The 24230-nt window shown below is 37.3% G+C and overlaps 1 protein-coding gene across 1 annotated transcript; it reads right to left on the bottom strand.

Annotated features, from left to right (window-relative positions):
- Positions 1-6: 6 nt before the first annotated feature.
- On the bottom strand, positions 7-18415 carry LOC125225965. The gene is made up of 13 exons (XM_048129779.1): positions 18308-18415; positions 17044-17181; positions 16250-16308; positions 13713-13854; positions 13331-13524; positions 12125-12234; positions 5191-5294; positions 5119-5133; positions 4846-4983; positions 4343-4401; positions 3667-3808; positions 3270-3463; positions 7-1780 (listed from the first exon to the last, which is right to left on the bottom strand). Exons 2-13 carry the CDS (start codon positions 17179-17181, stop codon positions 1666-1668), a joined length of 1410 nt encoding a protein of 469 aa, XP_047985736.1. The 5' UTR covers positions 18308-18415; the 3' UTR covers positions 7-1665.
- Positions 18416-24230: the final 5815 nt, after the last annotated feature.

Here is a 24230-nt window from a genome sequence, read left to right as displayed (position 1 = left end):
ACCGAAAGCGCCTGTCATAATAATTTAATTGTGAGCCCGATAAGACTATGCGCCACAAATTGGGTACGTACATAAATCGCACCACATTTGCATGTGAACTGAGCGCACGTCTCCTCCGGCCTTAATGGTTCAACTATTTAAATGTCTTCGTATCTTTATTCAATTTCATAACACAAAGAGCAGAAGAGTTATGCTGTAAAGTTCCTTAGTTATGGTGCTCACGTATTTTTGGAGCGGAATTTTGATAGCCGTAACGACAATTGGCGACCGAAACGCAGTCTGGCTCTGTCGCGCCACTACTGAAGAGGGATAGGGAGGTCTAGCTAAGATATGTTTACGAAGCGTAAGCTTTTGTGACGTTGGCTAGGCCATAAGTACGAAAACTTTCGAACTTGAATGGAATATGTCGAGTCTCGAACCCAGTTGTTGTGAATTCGTCTTCAGAATATCTTGGCTGAGTACGTGGTTACTAAGTAGCGCGATTTGACAGAGACACGTTGCATATAACAACTTATAACTCTAAAGCTGAAGCTTGTGAATCACTGAAGTTATAAACTCATCAGCCCGTAATTACTTTATGGAATACTTACATTACATATATCAAAAAACCGTCGCTTCGGGTGCTGCAGAACTGCTTAGCTCTGGCGTGATTCACGATGTTATTTTTCAAACTTTTCCAAAGCACACAAATATATGTATTAGAATCAGTAAAGGCATGTAGACTTGTAGACATTGTTTGTAGTAGTTTTTTTCAGTTTTTCTTAAGAAAATTACGTCATTTTGGTAAACGCACGTCATAAAACAACAGAGAAAACAAGCGAAACTCGCCACCATCGATCAGCCTCAATATAATATAATACGTTCTTGTGTATCCGTCCAATCAGTACCAGCTACTCGAATGATTGATTTTAAAAGTCCGTGCTGAAAGCTGGTTGAGTTGACAAACATCTAGGTACCTATAAATTACATATTTTAAGCCGATCATAATGTCTTCCCTCGTAAAGTTCTTAGGCATATCGTGTAACGAAAAAATTGAACCTATAGTAAAATTGTGAAATTCGTGAATCTTGTCTTGTTGCTTGAGTTCGTGAGTATCGTTATTTTCATATCTAATATTATGCGTGTCAATTTTTGAAAGCATTTTAAAGGATCACTACCTGGCTAGGGCAGACCGTTCGTCAATAAATGTGACAGAAGAGTACCTGTCACATTTATTGACGAACGCCCATTAGTGTGTACTTTTACCTTAATATGTTTGATTTTGTCTATCTAAATAAGTATTCGCTTTTTACATTGAAATTCATCATTCCATCCGGCCAAAGTGACGAGCTACAGTGAAAATAAACGAAGTATTAAAATCTCACCGTCCCGTTTGGCAAAGCTAGCAAATTATCTGCAATGCAGGTTCACTGGGACTAATTGGTAGCTCTATTCAAACATTACGTAAAGTTTTTACTCGTATATATAATACTTTACCTAGCCATCGCGTCCGAGTAAAAGTTCTGCTCAACCCAATGGTTAATTATATAGAAAAGTAACTCCTGGAAAATGTACCTACTTATATGTTACTTATTTTATTACATCATGTACTTAAATATCATACTAGTTTGTTGTATTTATTTGTTTAATTGTGTTAAAATAAAAATATACAAATATTACGCCAGCTTAACCTAGTTTGGACTTCAGAAATTGTTCATACTCCTGGGCACCCTTTGCGTTGCCCTTTTGAACGTATGGTAGTGATTCTATCTCTTTCAGCCACGCCTGCAGTTTAGGGTACCTGTGAAAGACACCAAATATGAAATAACACCATTATTCACCATTATGACAATCCCCGTAATCTCGATAATGCGTTCAAACACCTCAAATTTCAGCAATTCTATTGACATTTGACATCACAAACAAATAAGTGATTTGCTTTTTCACATTGAAGCCGGCTCTGTTTCCAAATGCAACAAGTAATTAAGGTTCCGTAGTCAACTAGGAACCCTTATAGTTTCGCCATGTCTGTCTGTCCGTCCGTCCGTCCGCGGATAATCTCTGTAACCGTTAGCACTAGAAAGCTGAAATTTGGTACCAATATGTATATCAATCACGCCAACAAAGTGCAAAAATAAAAAATGGAAAAAAATGTTTTATTAGGGTACCCCCGTACATATAAAGTGGGGGCTGATTTTTTATTCCAACCCCAACGTGTAACGTAACCCCAACGTGTATCCAACGTGTTGTTGGATAGGTATTTAAAAATGAATAAGGGTTTATCGTTTTTTGATAATATTAATATTTTCGGAAATAATCGCTCCTAAAGGAAAAAAAAGTGCGTCCCCCCCGATCTAACTTTTGCACCATATGTTTAAAAAGGTTCCCCTTGTTTTGGCATAATTTTACAATCGAGAATTCTTTTTTGCATAATCTATATTGGCATAATTCACCTTTCGCATAATCTGTTATGGCATAGTATAGTTACGCATAATTTGTCTAGGCATATTTTTGTTTGTCCGAATATATTTCATGCATAAAGGTTATTCGCCGAATGGTTTTTATGCATAAATTATTTCTGCATAACATGGTTTAGTGGAAATTTACTACGCAGAATTTTTATCATAGGTAATACTACTATATTAATGTTGCAGTTCTAACCTAACCTAACCGAAATTCTTGACAAATGTCTTATTTGTTGAGGTCGCAGTTCTAACCTAACCAAACCGACTCTCTTAACAGCATTTAGTATGGGTGGATATTCTGATTTTAAGAAATATGCCAAATACAATTATGCGAATTAATTTTATTCATAAAAACAATCGGCGTAAACAGAATTATGCGAACTTATTTTCGGACAATGTGTTATTCATATTATTTTCGATTATGACAAATAAGTTTTCTGCCAAATTAACATTCGGCGAAAATCGATTATGCGAAGTCTGTTATGCGAAAATCATTTCGGACAATTAAAGTTATGCCAAATAGAGGGAACCCGTTTAAAAAATATGAAAAAAATCACAAAAGTAGAACTTAATAAAGACTTTCTAGAAAAATTGTTTTGAACTTGATAGGTTAGTAGTTTTTGAGAAAAATACGGAAAACTACGGAACCCTACACTGAGCGTGGCCCGACACGCTCTTGGCCGGTTTTTTTTAGAATAAGAATCTTGGATTGCAGTATAACTCATTTTAAAAATAACAAAGTACATATTTTTCAGCAAAATATCCCATCTTTTCATGTCTCATAGTATTTGGCTGCCCTGTTAGGTGAATATGATGTGTACTTACTTTTTAGCGTCGAACTGCCGAATCGCGATAAGCCCACCGATCATAGGGAATGCCGAAATGTCAGCGATGGTGATATTGTCACCAGCCAGGTATTTACTGCGGGAGAGGAACTCCTCAATGTAGCCGTACGCCTCGTCGATGGCAAGTAGGTTCTTTTCGGGAACGTCGGTAATTCCGTCGACGAATAGCGGATACTGGAAAAGATATAACATTGATTTGAAGTATTTTCTATATCTTGTTTCCATTAACCCGCCTCTTTCCCATATTTCATAGAATCCCTATTGAATACTCAAGAGCGAAATTTTCGCTGATACAGCTTTATTCCTGGCCAGAAAACAATAAAATTTCAGTGTGTTGACGAGATTGCGCTCATTTCTAAGTAAGAAGATATTCGTACCGATATATTTCGTAGCGTTCCGAACAAGACGGAACTGTTGAAGAAGAGTATCTGGTTGACGCGAGCCCTCTGTTTGGGATCCTTCGGGTAGTAGGATTCTTGCTTGCCGTACACATCAGCGAGGTACATCAGGATGGCATGGCTGGAACAAGTTTCAAGTTTATTAGTACACATAACTTCTGTGTCCGCTGGCCTCGTGGCAGACCCTACCTGTAAAGCCGATGGTCCTGGGCCCTGTGAGGACTGAGGATGTTCGTTTGTGTGATGAGCACAGATATTTTTACCGAATTGTTTTTTATGTGTTCTGTATTCGTTTATAATTTCTTGTGAATTAAATTTGTTGCTGATGGTCTTTATCTGATGAGGTAACGTTCATGACGTAATATGTTATTGTACAATCGTAGTAGTTAATTTATTAACAGGTGATTGCCGCTCCAATGTCTACGCTACCTGATATTGAAAAACGTTGTGTAAAATATACCTACCTGTAATTGTCCTCTTTTAGTATACCTGACTAACCTGACATTGTCAGTATTGCGGGCCTAGCATATTTAGTAGTATGATATATGTAGTATGTAGTAGTACGTTCAGTGCGTCGTTTTCGGCTTTTTGAAAGTGCGCGACCCTGCTGATATCATTGTTTTAAAAACCGCGAGAGTTCAAAATGTGCACATACCTGTCGTGAATGACAACATTATCATCTTCAAGAACTGGAACGGTGTGTAAAGGATTTTTCTGTAAAAAGAAAATAATATTTATATCTTTATCCTTCAGTAATTTTAAGTTCGTTTAAGTATTAACTAGTCACACCTGATGGAAAAAAAGAGCCTAAGGGTCGTTGCACCAAACCGTCTGTCAATTTTAAAGCGTTCGTTAAATTTTATTGTATGGGAAGTTCCATAGACGTCTGCTGCGTGACGATGATGTGTCCGTCAAATGTGGTTAATGCAACTGGCCCTAAGATGGAGCTCTTCGATTCAGTAGTAACCTATTCACTCTTGCTTTAAAGAGACCGTATTTTTCAAGGATCACCGATGGCGCGGGAGCACATTCCGTTTCCTTGCAGTCCGCATCCCAAAAGATGAGGCAAATCGTTTTGTCCGCACAAATGGAACCTCCTATGTAATATGTGGATGTCCTGAATAACGTGACAGTCTTTACATGGGTTATGTGACTTACCTTCAAATATTCTGGTTTCCTATTCTCGCCTGATGCGAAGTCGACATCGACCAGCTGTACGGGAATGTTGAAGAGTTCGCAGGCCACCATGCATGACCGCGCCGGAGGGCTAGCGTTTATCTTGTATAACTTGACCATCTGGAAAATGGTGGGTTGTGTCACATGGGAACAAAATTCTATATTTGCGAGGGTTTATTGAATTCTAATCAAAACTAATCGAGAATAATGAGGGATTTTGAAATAGAGATGCAGTGAAAGAATCAACAGTCTTACAAGGCACAATACGATCTGTTATATTTCTTGACTCCTATAAATATGGTGGATGCCGTCCTTTAGGCGGAGTACGTCATTTTCTTTACTAGTCACTTTCTGGTTAGGTCGAGTTCTGAAGACGCCACTTTCTGTGGATGCCACGTTCTGAGGACGCCACTTTCTTAGAGCGTCACGTTCTGAGAATGTTACTTTCTTAGATTGCCATTTTCTGAGGTCGTCACTTTCTAAGTTCGTCACTTTCTGAGTTAGCCACTTTCTGAGTTCGCCACTTTCTGAGTTCGTCACTTTCTGAGTTCACCACTTTCTGAGTTCGCCACTTTCTGACTTTGTCACGTTCTGGGTTCGTCACTTTCTGATTTCGTCGCTTTTAGGTACCTACAAGAAGTTTATTTTATTTTTCTTAAGGCTGCGTCAACCTTTTCGCTTGAACAGATTAGATATTTAGAGCGGCGTGGCTTGGCTCGCTGTATGTATGCGTAATAGACACGCACACTAGGTACTACGAGTACGTCGTGCGATCGCTTCCTAAATGTTACTAACTAAAAATATTACGCATTATTTTATTATCTTCACATATAATTCCAAATATCTTAGCAACTTTGTATAAACACCATAAAAGATTGACGCAGTCTTAAGAAAAATAAAATAAACTTCTTGTAGGTACCTAAAAGTGACGAAATCAGAAAGTGACAAAGTCAGAAAGTGGCGAAGTCAGAAAGAGGCAAAGTCATAAAGTGACGAACCCAGAACGTGACAAAGTCAGAAAGTTGCGAAATCCGAAAGTGGCAAACTCACAAAGTGGCGAACTCGGAAAGTGACGAACTCTGGATTGCCACTTTCTGAGTTCGTCACGTCAAGAAAGTGACATTCTCGGAACGTGACGCTCTCAGAAAGTGGCCTCCTTAGAACGTGACGTCCACAGAAAGTGGCGTCTTCAGAACGTGACCTAACCAGAAAGTGACTGGTAAAGAAATATATACTTAATCACTATCTAGAATACACTTGAACTCATAGATTGTAAACGTGTCGATTTAACACAACATATATTTCATAACATCACGACGTAATCTAAGAAGTTTCAACTCATTAAAAATTATTTGAGATACATACGTTTGTTCGTAGGCAGCGTCCGTTACCAACTAAAGTTCTCTGTTTATTATTGTATATATAACCAATTCATAACTAGTTGTCAATTGAAGAGAAAGGGCGCAAGACTCGACAGTTCCACGGTGCTTACGCCATTATTAATATAATCACGATAACATGTTGTTTAACGATGACACATCAAAGTACGACCAACCAACGATAATCATAGTGACAGATTATTAGGATTTTTATTGCTTCAACAAGAGCAACATTCGATTCTATTACTTTGCGATGCAACAGTTTTGTGTGGGGGTCGCAGTTCTAACCTAACCTAAACCTACTCTCTTAACAACAGTTTTGTGTGGGGGTCGCAGTTCTAACCTAACCTAAACCTACTTTCTTAGCAACAGGTTTGTGTGGGGGTCGCAGTTCTAACCTAACCTAAACCTACTCTCTTAGCAACAGTTTTGTATGGGGGTCGCAGTTCGAACCTAACCTAAACCTACTTTCTTAGCAACAGTTTTGTGTGGGGGTCGCAGTTCTAACCTAACCTAAACCTACTTTTTTAGCAACAGTTTTGTGTGGGGGTCGCAATTCTAACCTAACCTAAACCTACTTTCTTAGCAACAGTTTTGTGTGGGGGTCGCAGTTCTAACCTAACCTAAACCTACTTTCTTAGCAACAGTTTTGTATGGGGGCCGCAGTTCTAACCTAACCTAAACCTACTTTCTTAGCACCAGTTTTGTGTGGGGGTCGCAATTCTAACCTAACCTAAACCTACTTTCTTAGCAACAGTTTTGTGTGGGGGTCACAGTTCTAACCTAACCTGAACCTACTTTCTTAGCAACAGTTTTGTGTGGGGGTCGCAGTTCTAACCTAACCTAAACCTTCTTTCTTAGCAACAGTTTTGTGTGGGGGTCGCAGTTCTAACCTAACCTAAACCTACTTTCTTAGCAACAGTTAAATGTTAAATATATATGGAGAACGGTATGGTATATAAACTGATATTAAGCTAATATAATCGTTATATTAAAAATATAATTGTATTTATTTATTATTTATTTGAAATACAATGTCAAAAAAAAAAGCCTTAACTAAAAATTATTACAAACGGTAATTAGTCAATACCGCTCCGCACCGCCTCCGGTGCAAAAGTGCCCATAATGCTTGCGGCATTACCCCGTTGGATCGCTATGGCCAGCCTTTGCACCAGAAACGATTCGGTCGTTATATTAAGTAATGTTATTTACGGTGGACGGTATACTTAGTGTATGGTATATAAACTGAAATTAGCTAATTTAAACATTATATTAAGAAATTTTATGCATGGTGAACGGTATACGTAGTGTATGGTATATAAACTGAAATTAAGTAACGTAAACGTTATATTAAAAAACGTTATGTAAAACTAATATTATGGCAATTCAGCGTTATTTCTTACAAAAGTATTGATTTTGGTGTTATATCTAACGTTCATTATTGCTGCTGAACGTTAGTAACATGAAATTATATATCTTATACTTTTAAACGAGCAATTCTTGTATATTTATTTATTTATTTATTTATATATATATATTTATTTACACTGACGATCTCGGAAACCGCTCTAACGATTTCGCAGAAATTTGTTATGTGGGGGTTTTTGGGGTGAAAAATCGGTCTAACTTATCCTTAGGTCCCGGAAAACGCGAATTTTCGAGTTTTCATGCGTTTTTCTTCGCGCGCCATCTCGTGTGCAGTAGTTGTACTGTTAAGACAGAATTCTTTCGGTCGATGTAAGTACTATTTATTGCAAACACTAGATGGCGACACAGGTCAAGGCTAAAACGAATAGAAAATACACTATTTGAGTGTTTGTGGCGAAATGCGCGCCATCTCGTGTGGAGTAGTTGTGTTGTTAAGGCTGAGAATTCTTTCGCTCGATGTAGGTACTATTCATTTTTGAACTAGATGGCGACACATGTCAAGGATACGAAACAGAACCGAGCGAAGCTCGGTTGCCCAGATATTATTAACGTTATATCTCGTGGGACGCACCCTGCAGAGGTAGTCATCATGATAATTATATCGTTTAAGTACTTTAGTAAAATACGATAGTCACAGTGACTTGCAGCTTCAATAGGTAGTTGGTTTGTAGTTATATGCGCTTGTTTGTGTCCGAAATGGGGTGCATTTCGGACACAAAAATATGTTTTAAGAAAAAAAAAAAACCGGCCAAGAGCGTGTCGGGCCACGCTCAGTGTAGGGTTCCGTAGTTTTCCGTATTTTTCTCAAAAACGAATGAACCTATCAAGTTCAAAACAATTTTCCTAGAAAGTCTTTATAAAGTTCTACAATCGGGTCTAATTATTAAGTATACACGTTGTTCAAACATTTTATTTTCCTATTATATGTGATACTATGATAATTAAAAAAGGTAAATATTGTGTTACTTGTACTCAAATTAAACATTATGATATTAAAAATCTATTTTTAAATTACTGAGTCGATTGCTACCATTAGCGACCCATAAAAATGCATATGAAGCTATCAACGATTTTTAAGCAGCTATTACCGATTGTGTTATAAGTATGAGTAATTACCAATTATATATTGTGTTACTTTAAAAATTTTAAAAGTTTGTTTAACCTTCGTATCTTGAAACCCTCGCAACCCTCAGATGCTACATTCTGAACCACTCGCTACGCTCATAGATCAATATTGAAGTCTTTAGCTTGCTCGAGTATCGTTATTAGATAGTAGGTATCAATATTTGTACGTGCGGTTAAACAACAAATTTGCCCCCTTGTAAAACAAATTTAACTTTTGTCGTGATATTTTTCCCTACAGTGCTGCAAGAGAGGCACAACCCAAGAGGCTGTATTAGGCAACTCTTCTTGGTACCAAAGCCACATTTTTGTTAAAACTTGTATGTTTGTAATAATTGTAAGGCTTTAATAATATCCTTAATATTATAACCTACTTATTTAGGAACGATCGGTCATACCTTCTCATGGTTTGTAATAGCGATTTCTATGAGTCGTTGAAAGAATATGTAAGCACTAACGTAAAATGTATGACTGACCCATATTAAACAACATTATTATTGTTATTTTATTATTGTTGTGGCTACTAAACACTTTGTTATTACGTGATATTCAAAATTTTTGACATAAAATCAGTTTTTATGGGTAAAACTCCTTCACAAACAATGTCTTACACAATATCCGTTTTCCAAAAATATTGTTATTTTAGTAAACTTTACAACGTCAAAAGAAGAAAACTAAGTACAAATGTGTATGTCGTTAATAGCTTTTTGAAAAAAACTATTATTTGGGTCTCAAATAATCTATAAACATACTTATGTTTCTAAAGAATAATATTGTAAAAGAAAGAAAAAACTTAACATGACGTTATAGTCATTACCGACCTATGGGTCGTTTATAGCTGCTACTCCTCAAACTGATGAAGCTATCACCGCCCAAATTTAATTTCATGTTTTATGTATGTTAATGGATGTTTTTTAACAAATCGTGATAACCAATCTATAATTTATAACTGACTGAATATAATTAACAACAAAAGTAAATGTAAAATAGTCAATTTACCTTCCGATTTTCGATGGAGCGTTAATAGCTGCGTTTACCCTAAGTTTTAATTCTTCATGATAATCATCCTTACTGGACTCATATCAGACTTTCTACCTCTATATCGAGGGTTTACTGGTGAAACCCGATAAGTTAAGCAAACTGGTTTTTGAAATTCGAACTATGTGCAATTTCCACAATGTTGTTATTTCAAGGACAAATTATCTCGATTTATCCGGTTTTACCATTAAACCATTCACTCCCTGTGAAACATCCGAGATATCTATGTTTCACAGGGAGTGAATGTATAATTTCATTTTTGCTAGAGTTTCAAAGCTCAAAAAAAGGTCAAACACGGGGTTTAATGAACAAAACATTTCCTTTGCTATACGAGTAGTATTATAGTATACCTTTTTCCTGATGTATTTAAGAAGTACCTAAAGCCACCCAGATTTTGACGAGGGAGTTATAGTTCACAAAGTTTAAAGGTGATAGGTAACTGTTTGCGTTTCGCATGTAGACGTAAATTTTCATAAAACTCTGTTCATTTGTTATTGTTTACCCATACAAACCTATACCTTTCTTTTCACTTTTAAAGGGTTAAAAACTCCATACCAAAATTCATCTAAATCGGTTCAGCTGTTATTATTGATGCGTCATCTTTTCCACTTTCCTTTTGACAACTCTAAGCGATAATTTTTGATTAAGAACTATCCTTCAAATCTAACAGGGTGAACAGGCATCTTCTGGGTACAATCTGGGTGTATTCAAGTCAAGAGTGAATAGGCTATTACTGAACCAGTGAGCTACAACTTCGGCCTTGTCGTCACTTTCCATCAGGTGCGACTAAGGTCAATCACTGGCCAGTTAAGTTTATAATTTAAAAAAATTGCCGAATGGCACAAACGCTCACAAAACGGAACGCTCGTAGATATCTATCTCTATCGCTCTTGCGTATTGGCGCCACACAGCCAGACTACCTTTCGCAGCGTTTCGTTCTCGTTTCGCGTCGTAGAAATATTCGGCTACGGCACTTGGGCGAGCTCATTCCATTGTAGACCACGTGACCTACGTCTTTGCCTTTGGCTAGTCTGTGGCCAAGAATAAGCTCATTTATAATTAAATACGGAACCCTAAAAAAATATCCCTATGCTTTTCCTTGGGCCTGAAAGTACTTATTATTTTTACCAAATTTTAACTAAATTATTTTAGGGATTTGTGTGTAAAGTAACTTTAGAATGGTGTCAATGGTGTGAACAAGTAATACTAGAAATTAATTCAGCATTCTTTATTTTATTTACACGAAAACGATACCAAACTTGTCTTAGAAGCTTAAACGATATGAATATCAAGAATAGTTGGGAGGCAACTCCACTTCTTAAGTATATCTTCGGGGTCCATATTGGCTCATATAAAATTATTTGTTATAAAATTATTGTTTATACCGATTTGTGCTCCGAATGATCATTTCTCATAATTCTACTTATCATAATTTTGTTTCATTATTATCAATACTACTACTATCACTGTTCATAATAATCATTTAGTCGAAAATTTTTAATCATAAATTCTATACAAATATATAATAACATTCATAATTTTGTGTTTAAGAAAATCATTCATCATAAAATTATTTAAAAAGTTTTGGGGAAGTTCTATGAAAAACTTGTGCCATTTACAGAAGCGCGCTTGAAGCTTTTACAGTGACATATACAATTTACATTAAAAATTCGTTTCTGGTTCGCTCACGGTCAACCTAACACGGTCCTCCTCGCTACGCTCGTCGTCGCACCTAACTGGAATGTCACATGTGATGTCTGTTCTGTTAACAATAATATAACGATAAATTATATTACTCGCAATCGTTATGATCAATAAGTATATAAACATAAACATTAGTATAAAACGTATTTATGATGAATGATATTATGAACATAAGCCATTCGAAGTTACGATAGTTATTAACATAAAATTGTTATAAATAATGATCGTTATAATGTAAAATTGTATGAGGAACATTTTCGGACTACCAATAATCTATATAACAATTTTATATGAACTTTGGCGCACCCATATCTTCGAGTCCTAAGTAACCATCCTGCCCAAGACAATCTCTGTTCAAGTCACGCGCCTTATTTAAACCTATACAACCAACTGCCAGTTTTGATGTGTCTAATGATACTAATGGCATTCCTCTTTCGATACTAATAGGTACTGACAGATATTTTTGGGTAGTATATAAAACTACGGGAATAGAAAAAATAAATACATGCTGGTATAACTTACAAGATTTTTTATTTGTTTAAAAAATATATACAAATATCATAGTATCGCTAAATCTGTTTTGGCTTAACCGAGTTTGGACTTAACAAATGTTTCAAACTCTTTGGCACCTTTAGTGTTGCCCTTTTGAATGTATGGTAGTGATTCTATCTCTTTCAGCCACGCCTGTAGTTTAGGGTACCTGTAAAATACATCAAACATGAAATTTCACCTCTATGACACACATTTTAATGTGTTTTCAAAAACCTCTTAGCTCAAAGATAAACCTATTATTTCTGAAATAAAACTATTGAAATGGATTTTATCGCGTACAATGAATTTACAATAGGAAGCGCTGGCAGCCTAGCGTAAAAACTAGTGCCTTCGCAAAATCTTGGGATTAGTTGTCAAAGCGAACCCCAGGCTCCCATAAGCCGTAGTAAATGCCGAGATAACGTAAGGAGGATGACGACGAATGAATTTACAATAGATCCAGACGTTTCAAACCCTTCAGCGTTCATCGTCAACGGGTGACGGGGATGTAGGTATAAGTATAGTCATTATGCGCAATATGATCGTTTCCATAGTTTTACTTCCGTAACTATAGCGCTAACGAAAGATAATACTATAAACTGATGTTTTGGAAAAAATACTAGTACCTACACAAGTACGATTTTCCTCTTTACATGTGTATTGAACAGAGTTTTTCAGTACATAATGGCCTAATACGACCGACAAATAATCTAACCACAAAATTAAAATTTTGAAAAAAAAAAAAACCCCGACCGCGACATAGTGGACCGATTTTCATGAAACATGGCTAAGAACACTCCCGACTATTTCAGCTTTCAAACAAAAAAAAAACTAAATCTAAATCGGTTCATCCGTTTGGGAGCTACGATGCCACAGACAGACACACACACAGACAGACAGATACGTCAAACTTATAACACCCCGTCGTTTTTGCGTCGGTGGTTAAAAAAGTAACAATCGAAGTTACTCAACAATCTCATACTCAATCGAAGACCGGTCTGGCTCAGTCGGTAGTGACCCTGCCTGCTAAGCCGCGGTCCTGGGTTCGAATCCCGGTAAGGGCATTTATTTGTGTGATGAGCACAGATCCTGAGTCATGGATGTTTTCTATGTATATAAGTATGTATATCGTCGCTTAGCACCCATAGTACAGGCTTTGCTTAGTTTGGGGCTAAGTTGATCTGTGTAAGGTGTCCCTAATATTTATTTTATTTTGTTTATACAACACAGCTTTTACGAATCACTTATTTTACAGGTATACTTACTTTTTAGTGTCAAGATCCCGAATTACAACAAGCGCACCGACCGTAGTGAACGCCGAAACGTCGGCGATGGTGATATTGTCACCAGCCAGGTATTTACTGCGGGAGAGGAACTCCTCAATGTAGCCGTACGCCTCGTCGATGGCAAGTAGGTTCTTTTCGGGGATGTCGGTAATTCCTTCCACGTATAGTGGATACTGGAAAAGAAATAACCACAAAATTAAAATTTTGAATAAAACCCCCGACCGCGACATAGGTAGACCGATTTTCATGAAACTAACTCAGCTTTCAGACAAAAAAAAATCGAAATCTAAATCGGTTCATCCGTTCGGGAGCTACGATGCCACAGACAGATACACACACATACGTTGTAGGATATACGAACCGTTATGTTTCGTAGCCTCTGGAACAAGACAGAACTGTCGAAGAAGAGCATCTGGTTGACACGAGCCCTCTGTTTGGGGTCCTTTGGGTAGACGGAGTCTTGCTTGCCGTACACGTCAGCGAGGTACATCAGGATAGCATGGCTGGAACAAAAGTCAAAAGTAAATTACATACACATATCCTGGCTACTATAGCCAGCCGATATGACTCACCTATAGCGCGGCATTTTGAGCGTGTCATGACTAGGGTTGCAAAAAAACGGTTTTTTTCTGGCTTGAAAAAAAAAACATGAAAGAAAACCGTGAAAAAACAGTTTTTTTTCTGGAGTATGTTTTTTTTCTAAAGTATGAAATCTCAAAATTTGCAAAGTAGTTAATACTTTTATACGGTTTTTTAGACTTAATGTTAACTATTAAACGAATTTAGTCAAATAACTTTAATTTCTGGTCTTATAAAAGTAACATTTACGAAATCTGTAGTTGGTAGTTATTACGATTTACTGTTGGCAACACCACCGCCTCTCCACGTTACACGCAGCATCGGGGATTCCCCAATAAACGTTTGTACATACTGAATGTTAATTGAATTAAAATGTACGTTATTGTTATCGAAACACTCACGAAAAACCGTTATTGTCGTATTATTTGTTCATCTGAAAAAAAAACATATTTAGAAAAAAAACCATGGTGCTCGGTTTTTTTTCATGTTTTTTTTTTCATAATTCTGAAAAAAAAAACATTTGGTTTTTTTTCTATTTACAACCCTAGTCATGACCGCCACTAGGTGAGTGTTTTATTGCTGTATTGTATAAGTACTAACCATTATGGGCCATTTGTTGTCTGTGATAATAAATAAATTAAATTAAATTATACTTAAAGCAATTTCAATTTCAATTACTTCGACGACAGGTCCGGCCAAGGCTTGTGCCGTTTCGTTCGTTGATCGGAGCGCTCCGATCTCGTTCAATCGCTCCCACGAACTAGTTGAGGTCTTTGCTCATTTAGTTCAGTCAGACCAGCGACGACTACGGTCGGAAATATCGGAACGAATGGGACCGACTAGTGAAAATGATACGAATATTCCACAGACAATAACAATTCCGGGCCGAAAGGTTGTCGAAGCTTTATGAAAATTGACGTTTTTGTGTCGCTTTGCTAAATACCTCGCTCCCGGTTCACACACTCTTTCTTGATCCAAACCGCTCGCCTCGCCGATCCTATACTGAACTAAATGAGCAAAGACCGATTCACGGAGCACGGAAAGATTCAGTTCATTTCGGTCATTGATGGGATTTTATTCCTAACAGTTCATAGTTCGTGAACGACACAAGAGCGGTGAAGCCATATGCGAATGAAAAGTCCCATCGCTGTGTCTCGGTAGCTGTCGCGCTTAGACCAATGTTGTGGCTGAGCCGTAAGGGTAGTAACTATGCGCTTTTGTCTGAGCCAATGCTGCTTGGTGAGATTGTTCCAAAGAAATATTTGGTTATGTAAATCATTTAATTCTCTTTTATTTATATAATCTCATTTAGTACCTATAATTATAAAGTAGGCACTCATACATTTTTGGGAAAAAATAACAGTTAATTAGTAGCACGTGGAGGTGACCATATTAAAATACTGGCCAAAGTAAAATATTAAAAATAATATAAATTAGGCAGTTCCAAAGTTTGAATACACATACAGTTCCATGTGTTTTTGCCATTTTATGGCACAAATTTGCAGGCATTTTTTCATATAAAATTGAGGTTCAATTTAGTTTAATTTGAAAACATTGACTCTTAGTATTAGTACAGTATATACTTTGAAAGAAAATATTGTAAAAAAAATGATTATTATACTTCCCATGAACATCTTTATTTGACCTTTCATAGTTTTCGCGAAAATTAAGAAAAAACTAAAAATGGGCATACAAAAGTGGGGGGAGGAGGGGAAATGTTAAGTCAAAATTGGGAAATGTTAACTCATTCTGCTTCAAGGGCATGTAATTCTTATAGCAGAATGGATTTACCCAGTTTTGAAGTTAAGCGACACAATTCTTATGGGCATTTTCACAATTTGGGACCCCCCAATTAGCGTAAGTTGTTAACAAAAATTAACTCACTGTCCGTTTTGTGACGATAATTGATGAAATTTCTGATAAAAATTAAAGGGATAATCTACAATCCAAATGTGAAAAAAGAAAATTTTTGACTGATTGTATGCTTACTTGTCGTTACAAAACTGACAGCGAGTAGAGTTAATTTTTGTTGTCAACTTACGCTAATTGGGTCCCAAATTCTGAAAATGCCCTTATAAACGTCAAAGGTAAATGCATGCCAAGTTTCGTGCTTGCTACCGATGCCGCTCCGGACCATACCTCCATACTAACGGCGTGTCTTGCGTGAGCGACGGTCGCGCGACCGTCGCCGTCGCGTCTCATACTTCCATATCGATAAGGTTTGATTTCGTATGCGTCGCATCGCCGTCGCGCGACCATCGCGCGACCGTCGCCCACGCAAGCCACGGCGTAATTCGGGTTACCAAGGTGCACTATTACCTGTCATGAATTATTACATTGTCATCTTCCAGAACTGGCACGGTGTGTAGGGGATTTTTCTGTAAAAGAAGACAGATAGATAACCATTTTTTGTTGATAAGTACCTAATCTGTTGATAAATAATATTCGGCTATGATTACTGCCATAATGATTACTGGATACAAGCTATATCAGTTTTTTAACTGCCTGCCTGCTTACAAAATAATAATGATAAGTGACCTGATCTGAATTAAAAGGTGGAGTATCATGAATTTATACTTAAACATGTTATTGCTTAAGAGTTTGAAATAGTAAAAAAAAATGTTTTAGGTACTCCTTTCTCACAAATAAATAAAGCCTCCGCCATACATAAAGCGTTTTGATAGCGTAGCGTTAGCGGAGCGCAATGATAGCGGTGCGCCGGACGAACGCTGGCGTTCCGCTCGCAATCCGCGCTCGTTAGTTCCCGTCGGCGTCCGCTGGGCGCAATGCCAGCGTTCGTGGCGCACCGCAGCGCTATCATTGCACTCCGCTAACGCTCCGCCTACGCTCTCTAAACGCGTATGTGTGGCCGAGCTTTAAGTCGTCAGGGCAAAAGCATAAGTAAGATCGGGCTAATTCAGATTTTAGTGCCATTTTATTTCAGCGCCATTTTAGTGTTTCAAAAGTTTACTTGAACATCAAAAATCCCTTTGTCGCTAAGATGTCAGCACTATCGCAATTAGTCAAAACAACCGGTTGATAAAGGATGGGCAGTATTGGTTAACGGTTAATTTGTGTAAAGGATTGAAAGGATTAATTATGTGACTTAGTACCTTCAAATATTCTGGTTTCTTATGCTCTCCCGACGGCATGTCAACATTGATCAGCTGTACGGGAATGTTGAAAAGTTCGCAGGCCACCATGCACGCTCGCGCCGGAGGGCTGGCGTCTAACTTGTATAACATGACCATCTGGAAAAAAGTGGGTTATGTTCTCAGAGCATATGATATTAGAAGCGGACAAGCCACCTGTGGACGTGGCTCATTGAGCATACAGACGCCGTTGTGTGCGTGCGTGATGACACGACTCGTGAGATGTTCGCATGTAGAGGTACACTCATGGAAATGATGCTCGTGTATTGCGCAATAAGTTTCTTCATCACCTATGGGAATCATGCTTAAAAAAAAGAGGATACGGTAGTGAAAATGCTAAAATGGAAAGGAGCGGCAGCCAATTGGGAATTTTAGATAAATATCGGGCAAGTGTTATTAACTAGATTTTCAAAAAAGTTGTCCATTAAGAACAACTCAGTCAAAAGATATTTCAATTTTTTTTTAAATCGACGCTCTCGACTCTTTCCTCCTTCAAAACTTAATCAATCATATCTGAGAATCTGAATACAATGAAATAATATGTCGGACCGTTTAGCTTTTTTGGTTAATTGTTACCAATCTTGAGTATTACACCATTTTTAGCACAATGAAAACGGCCGTTTTTTTTGGAAATTTTTAATTGGCTCTAGAGTAAAAACAGAATATTAAAAAAATCATTGAAACGGTCCGACCTCAGATAAAAACAATAACAATCTGTGTTGAATCATTTTCCATCTTCGACATTTACAAAACCAGGGAGGAAATATATCGAGAGCGTTTAGATAGAGAATTTGCCTCTACCGTATCGTATTAGAAAAAACGAGGCGAAAGACGTTATGGGCGAATGGCAGCACATGATGTAGTAAGGCAGGAGCCATTGGCGCCCTAAATTATAATTAAGTTAGGAAAATGACAAAAAAGTTACGAAAAGATTTCTTAAGCCGGTATATTTTAGAACACGACTAATGTAAGTATATTGCTACCCGTTTTCCTTGTACCATAACTATAAGGTATATAAAAGCCTTAAATTGTACTCCACACAGGTTTTTTTACAAATACATAGTATCTACTCCATTAGCACTACACAGTACACACACTATCTAGAATATACTTAAACGCCTAAATTATTAGCGAAATGTGTCGAGTAAACAGAAACACAAAATATTTAATAACATCACTTCTGCTGATAAGTTACATTTGATAAAAAAAAAATTGAGATACATACGTTTGTTCGTAAGTAGCGTCCGTTGCCAACTGAAGTTCTCTGTTTATTATTGCATTTAAAATCTATTAATAACTGGTTGCCAACGGAATAGAAAGGGCGTAACACTAAGCAGTTCCATGGCGCTTACGCCGTTATTGATAATATAATCGCGATAAGATGTTGTTCAACGATGATGACGAATCAAAGTACCTACTACCAACGAAATAGATAGTCATAGTGACTTGTGAATATGTTACAATAGGTACACCTAAATATGATTTTTATTGCTTGACCAAGAATAATATCCGACTCACAGATGTCATATATACCATAGATCAAGCAAACGACTTAGCAAGTCAAATGAAAGTGAAATCACGAGTTGTCCGTCTTTAATCGCAGCTTTTTCGGGCGTCAATTTTTGTAAGTTGAAGTCAATCAAAACATAAAAAATGCCTCGTTACGTGATATTCAATTGCAACAACACAAAAATTATGAACAATCAAGAGCCTGAGACATATTTAAAATTACAGGCAAGAAACAACTTCAGTACAAAATTTGACACGCTCGGCCCCTATACAAATAGATGAACTTGTTTCTTCTATATAAATAAAGTTCTGTGATCCGACTTTATTTTTTGCGATAAGGTTGGTTGCTAATTAAATCAAAATCCGGTCAAACTAGAAAAAGGGCGCGAAATTTTATTTTTCTATGGGACGATAACCGTATGCACTTTCGTAATGACGGAAACGGCTTGCCAATTAATTTAATTTTAGTAGTTTGTTTAAGGTTTTTGGACGAACAATAAATACCTACTAATGTCATTTTTATTTTTATTATTATTGTTTGTCCTTTCCAGTACTCGGGATCATGGGGTCCCGGACATTTGGGAGGCATGTGTAGGGCCGAAGCTAACAGCACAGAGGCCCTTTCAGACAATTTACTTTAAATGTAATGTGACACTAACCGGCGATTATCCCTGTTCGCACTATAGTAATGCACCCAAGGACAAGCCCCGGTTAGTGAAGAACTATTGATAGAAAAAGGTAATAAAAAAAGAAACCGGGCTATTAGTTTGAGTTGCTGATGGATTGGTAACCGGTACTATGGAAAAAACTATGGCACCTGCCTTGCTCATGTTAAATTAGTATTAGCCCACATTGTCCCACTGCTGGGCAAAGGCCTCCCTCTTACTCTTCCACGTATCCCTATCCTCGGAAGTCTCCCACCAGTGTGTCTCAAAGGCCTCGAGTTCGTCCCGCCATCTGTGACGTGGTCTACCCCTTAATCTTGTAATTTGTGGCAACCAACGGGTCAACTGAAATAGTTATTTAACTTTTCCCCTCACTATAGCGAGGAAACTACAACGCAAGGAATGCGTTTATCACTGCTTCCAGTAGTTCCACAGGTGGTAAATCATCTTTATTACTAGATTCACCTACTTTTATCAATTTTAAAGCAGTTAATTTGATTTTATTCAAGGTCACATTACTTTACCCACTAGTGGATAAAATGCGTTTTTACCCGCTGGTATTAAAGGACAAAACACGTGTTTCCGAGCTAGTGAGGGGAAAAAATATATAGAATAGGACTTTTTTCACTGACTGAGTCCCAGGGTAGCTCAAGAAGGCTTGTGTTGTGGGTACTCAGACAACGATAAATAATATACAAATACGTATACACTTAGAAAACATCCACGACTCAGGTACAAATATCTGTGCTCATCACACAAATAAATGCTCTTACCGGGATTCGAACCGCGGCGTAGCAGGTAGAGTCACTACCGACCTAGGCCAGACCGGTCGTCCATACTAAATAATATAATTTTATTTATTTATTTATTTAATCTTTATTGCACAAAAGAAAATCTTGTAGTACAAAAGGCGGACTTAATGCTTTAAGGCATTCTCTACCAGTCAACCTCAAGGCTAAGCAGAGAGACTGTGAGCGGTGCTATAATTTCAACAGTAGAATCAAAACAAAGGAAATAAAAGAAAGCATACTAAATAAACTAAACATAAGTACACATATAATTTACAAATACATATACATACATATAACTATACATACCAAATAAATAAAAAAAATATATATATATATATATATATATATATATATATATATATATATATATATATATACGAAACATGTGAAACTAAGAGTTTTTCATTCTGCTAGCAAAGAGAGCTCGTAAGGATTTTTTGAAAGCGAACTTAGTTGGGGCGCTTTTAATTTTATAAGGAAGTACGTTCCAGAGACGAGCCGCTTGCACGGTGAACGAATGTGACATGAACCCAGTACGGTGAGGAGGGATGGACAGAGACATGTTGCCAGTAGAGCGAAGTTGACGGTCGCGAGAAACTCCATAATATTGGAAAAAGGATTTGAGGTAGACCGGAGAATGTGGGTCGTTGAGCACAGAATAAAGAGTGGAAAGCAAGCGACTATTGCGTCGTTGTCGAATGGGAAGCCAGCCAAGCTGAGAACGAAAAGAGGAAACGTGATCATATTTGCGGAGGCAAAATATGAAGCGGATGCAGTTGTTAAGCAGGCGATCCAACTTATCGAGAAGTTCCCCATTTAAATCCGGATAACACACATCACCATAATCAATAATGGGCAGTATGAGAGAGTTAATTAATGCAATTTTCGTTTTGATTGGTAGGAAGTGCTTCAGTTTATTAAGAGAATGGAGTGATCCCATGACCTTACGGCTGATTTCAGTAACCTGTGCCCTCCAACTCAAGGTATTATCTAGAAGAACACCAAGGTCTTTAACATTTTCGTTAAATGGTATAGGGGATCCATTAAAGTTTACAGGAACAAGTGTGTTCAAGTCTAATTTAGCAAGCTGTTTGGAACTACCTATAATTATTGCCTGGCACTTTAACGGATTCACAAAGAGGCCAAACCTCTCAGACCACTGCTGGATATGTAGAAGGTCCAGATTAAGTTTAGCAATGCAAGCTGGAAGGTCAGACACTAGACACTGGTCGTAGAGTTGCAGGTCATCAGCATACAGATGGTACGAACAGCCAAGGTCAGGAGTGATGAAATTTATAAAAGTCGAGAAAAGAAGAGGCGATAATATGCCTCCTTGAGGCACGCCAGTCTCTAGATCACACCAATCAGATAAAGACCGCTCAACTCGGACTGCCTGTTGACGGCCCCGCAAGTAGGCAGCAAACCAGTTCAGCGCTATCTCAGAAACACTAACATGTTTCAGCAAGGCAAGGAGAATGTCATGGTCAACGGTGTTAAACGCGTTAGAGAAATCAATTAGGATAAGAACCGTGACCATTTGACTCTCCATCCCCCGCCTGCCATCCTCAGTGACCTTTAGAAGCGCAGTGCTGGTGCTATGGCTTGGGCGAAAACCGGACTGCAAAGGGCTTAAAAGGTTATGCGAGTAAACGAAAACCGAAAGTTGTTTGTGAACAACCGCTTCCGCGATTTTCGAAAGAAAAGGGAGAATTGAAATGGGCCTAAAGTTACTGAGAGCAATTATATTTACACATTTTATTTAAAATCAGGAATAAACTCCAAAGAAACAAAATAACTCATTTGAATGACTGATAATACCGACCGGTTGACGACCGGTCTGGCGCAGTCGGTAGTGACCCTGCCTGCTACGCCGCGGTCCCGGGTTCGAATCCCGGTAAGGCCATTTATTTGTGTGATGAGCACAGATATTTGTTCCTGAATCATGGCTGTTTTCTATGTATAAGTATTTATATATTATATATATCGTTGTCTGAGTACCCACAACACAAGCCTTCTTGAGCTTACCGTGGGCCTCAATCAATCTGTGTAAGAATGTCCTATAATATTTATTTATTTTATTTATAATAAGAGCCCCGCCACTAAAAATGATGAACGTACACGTAAAAAAAATCAAGATAAAACCTCTGTCAGTTCAATGTAGACAAAGCACAAATTCAATTTAAAACCAAGGGAGACTGCAGATAGTAAAATTTTCGCTACCTGCGATTTTAATCAATAAATATCTGGCGATAAATAAACATGACCGAAGACAGTGATTTTGAATCGACATGTGACTTGGCATACATTTTCGATACCTACTGCTAGAACTTAAAGGTACAAGGCTAAAACTCGTAGTGCTAATTTCAGTACTAGGCTGGTAAACTACCATCAATCTAATTGTATTTACTATAAAATATATTTGGATTTAAGATTTGAGGAAACTTACGTTTGCTTCGCCCAGCACCAAGAACTGTCTTGTCTTGTCTACAGCCAAGACTGACCGTCTATCTCAGCGTCTATGTTTGTATACTTTTCAGTACTGTAATGTTACATTCGTCTGATAAGTTGATTCCATTTCTGCACACTGCCCGCGCATGTGTCATTATAACTACTTAAGAACCCAATTGTTTTTAAGAGTTTTGAATGATTCACGGTTATTTTCATTAGACTTTTTTCAGTTTTTTCCGTGATCATGATGCATGCAACTGCATCGAAATATCGGGAGCTCGACAAAAATCAAAAAGATAATCACGGTCTATATCCCGGTCAATATAAGTCCAATTGTTTTTGTTTTGACCCGTGCAAGAGATATAAAAATCACGGTTGTTGCTATATGGTTGCTTATCACAAATTCACTTTTTAATTTTATTTTAATGTAACTTTCTTATACTTTTGCAAGGACGTCCGAAGATAAAAATGCACTAACGTGTTATAAATATTATATCGGACTAAACATGATGGCTTTTGAAGCCCGGTTCTGGACTATGTGGACTTAAGTAATTAAACTCACTTTAAAATTACACCAACCATGGCCACTTATCTGCAAAAACCTTCTTTAAATTCAAGTTTTTCTAGTTGTTAAACTTTCTAAAGCATAGGTATTTATGTAAAAAAGACAATAGTTAGAACCATAAAACATCTGACTTCTGTTTTTGAAAACACAGAAAAGGTTTTCGTTGAAATTATTAATGTTTATAAGTTGTGTTGTAGTCAGCTCATTTGTGGAGAATGTAACTTTTATTTTTCAGCGCATTTTTAGAAACTTTTGGAATGTTTTTATAAAATGCTTTGCGGTTTTTGTTTTTTATTTACCTCAATGTTTACAGACTAATATACTTTGTTGATACTGAGGTATTTAAAATGCTACTTAATGAGTATATATTTTAAAGGATTTGACTTTTTCATACTTGTTTGTAATGTTTGTACTTGGATTATTTTTGTCGTTCGCTAAACTTAAGATCACGTAAGTAATAAATAGTATTATGGATATGACAAAAACTTGAAAACCTTCTTTACTTAGGTACTACATTTTCGCCCTAGAAACTATACAATTTACTTTAACTATTTTCATGATTTTTTTTAAACATTCATGTAAATGTACATATCTACCATCGAATCAGGCCAGTCATAGAATAGATTTACATGTTTATAAGTAGAAAGAGGCATCAATAATCACGTCGCATGTAAAATACGCAAGTTATAACGGGTTAGTTAGCACTGATTGACTGTCACGCTATCTACTAGTAATCTAAGATTTGTAAAGTTTTTTTATTTTAATATTTATGAAATAGGCAGCAAACGAGCAGACGAGCCGCCTGATGGGAAGCAGTCATCGCCGCCCATGGACATATAAGCATTATCAGGGCCCAAGGGGACTCCCCTTGCGCCCTACATTCTTGTTTTTTTTTATTTTATGTAAGTACTTCGTAGTCGTCTTGTGTCACCGCCTCAAACCGGGCAGGCTGAAAATCAGCGCTGAAACCACGCCGGAAGGTGAGGCTCCAGCACATAGCTGAGACTGTCCACTTGTCACGTATACCTAGATTGTAAGTAAAATTTCCTTGTATTGTATAGGTTATAACTTTAAGATATTTCATAAGGTACAGATTGTAACGACCATGTTGTGACAATAAATCATTTATCTATCTATCTATCTATCTATCTACTTATGCGTGCCGACCTT

This window comes from Leguminivora glycinivorella, chromosome 5 (assembly GCF_023078275.1).
Source record: "Leguminivora glycinivorella isolate SPB_JAAS2020 chromosome 5, LegGlyc_1.1, whole genome shotgun sequence".
Lineage (NCBI taxonomy): Eukaryota > Metazoa > Arthropoda > Insecta > Lepidoptera > Tortricidae > Leguminivora > Leguminivora glycinivorella.
Note: the sequence above shows the minus strand (reverse complement) of the source record. Positions and strands in the feature narration are given on the sequence as shown.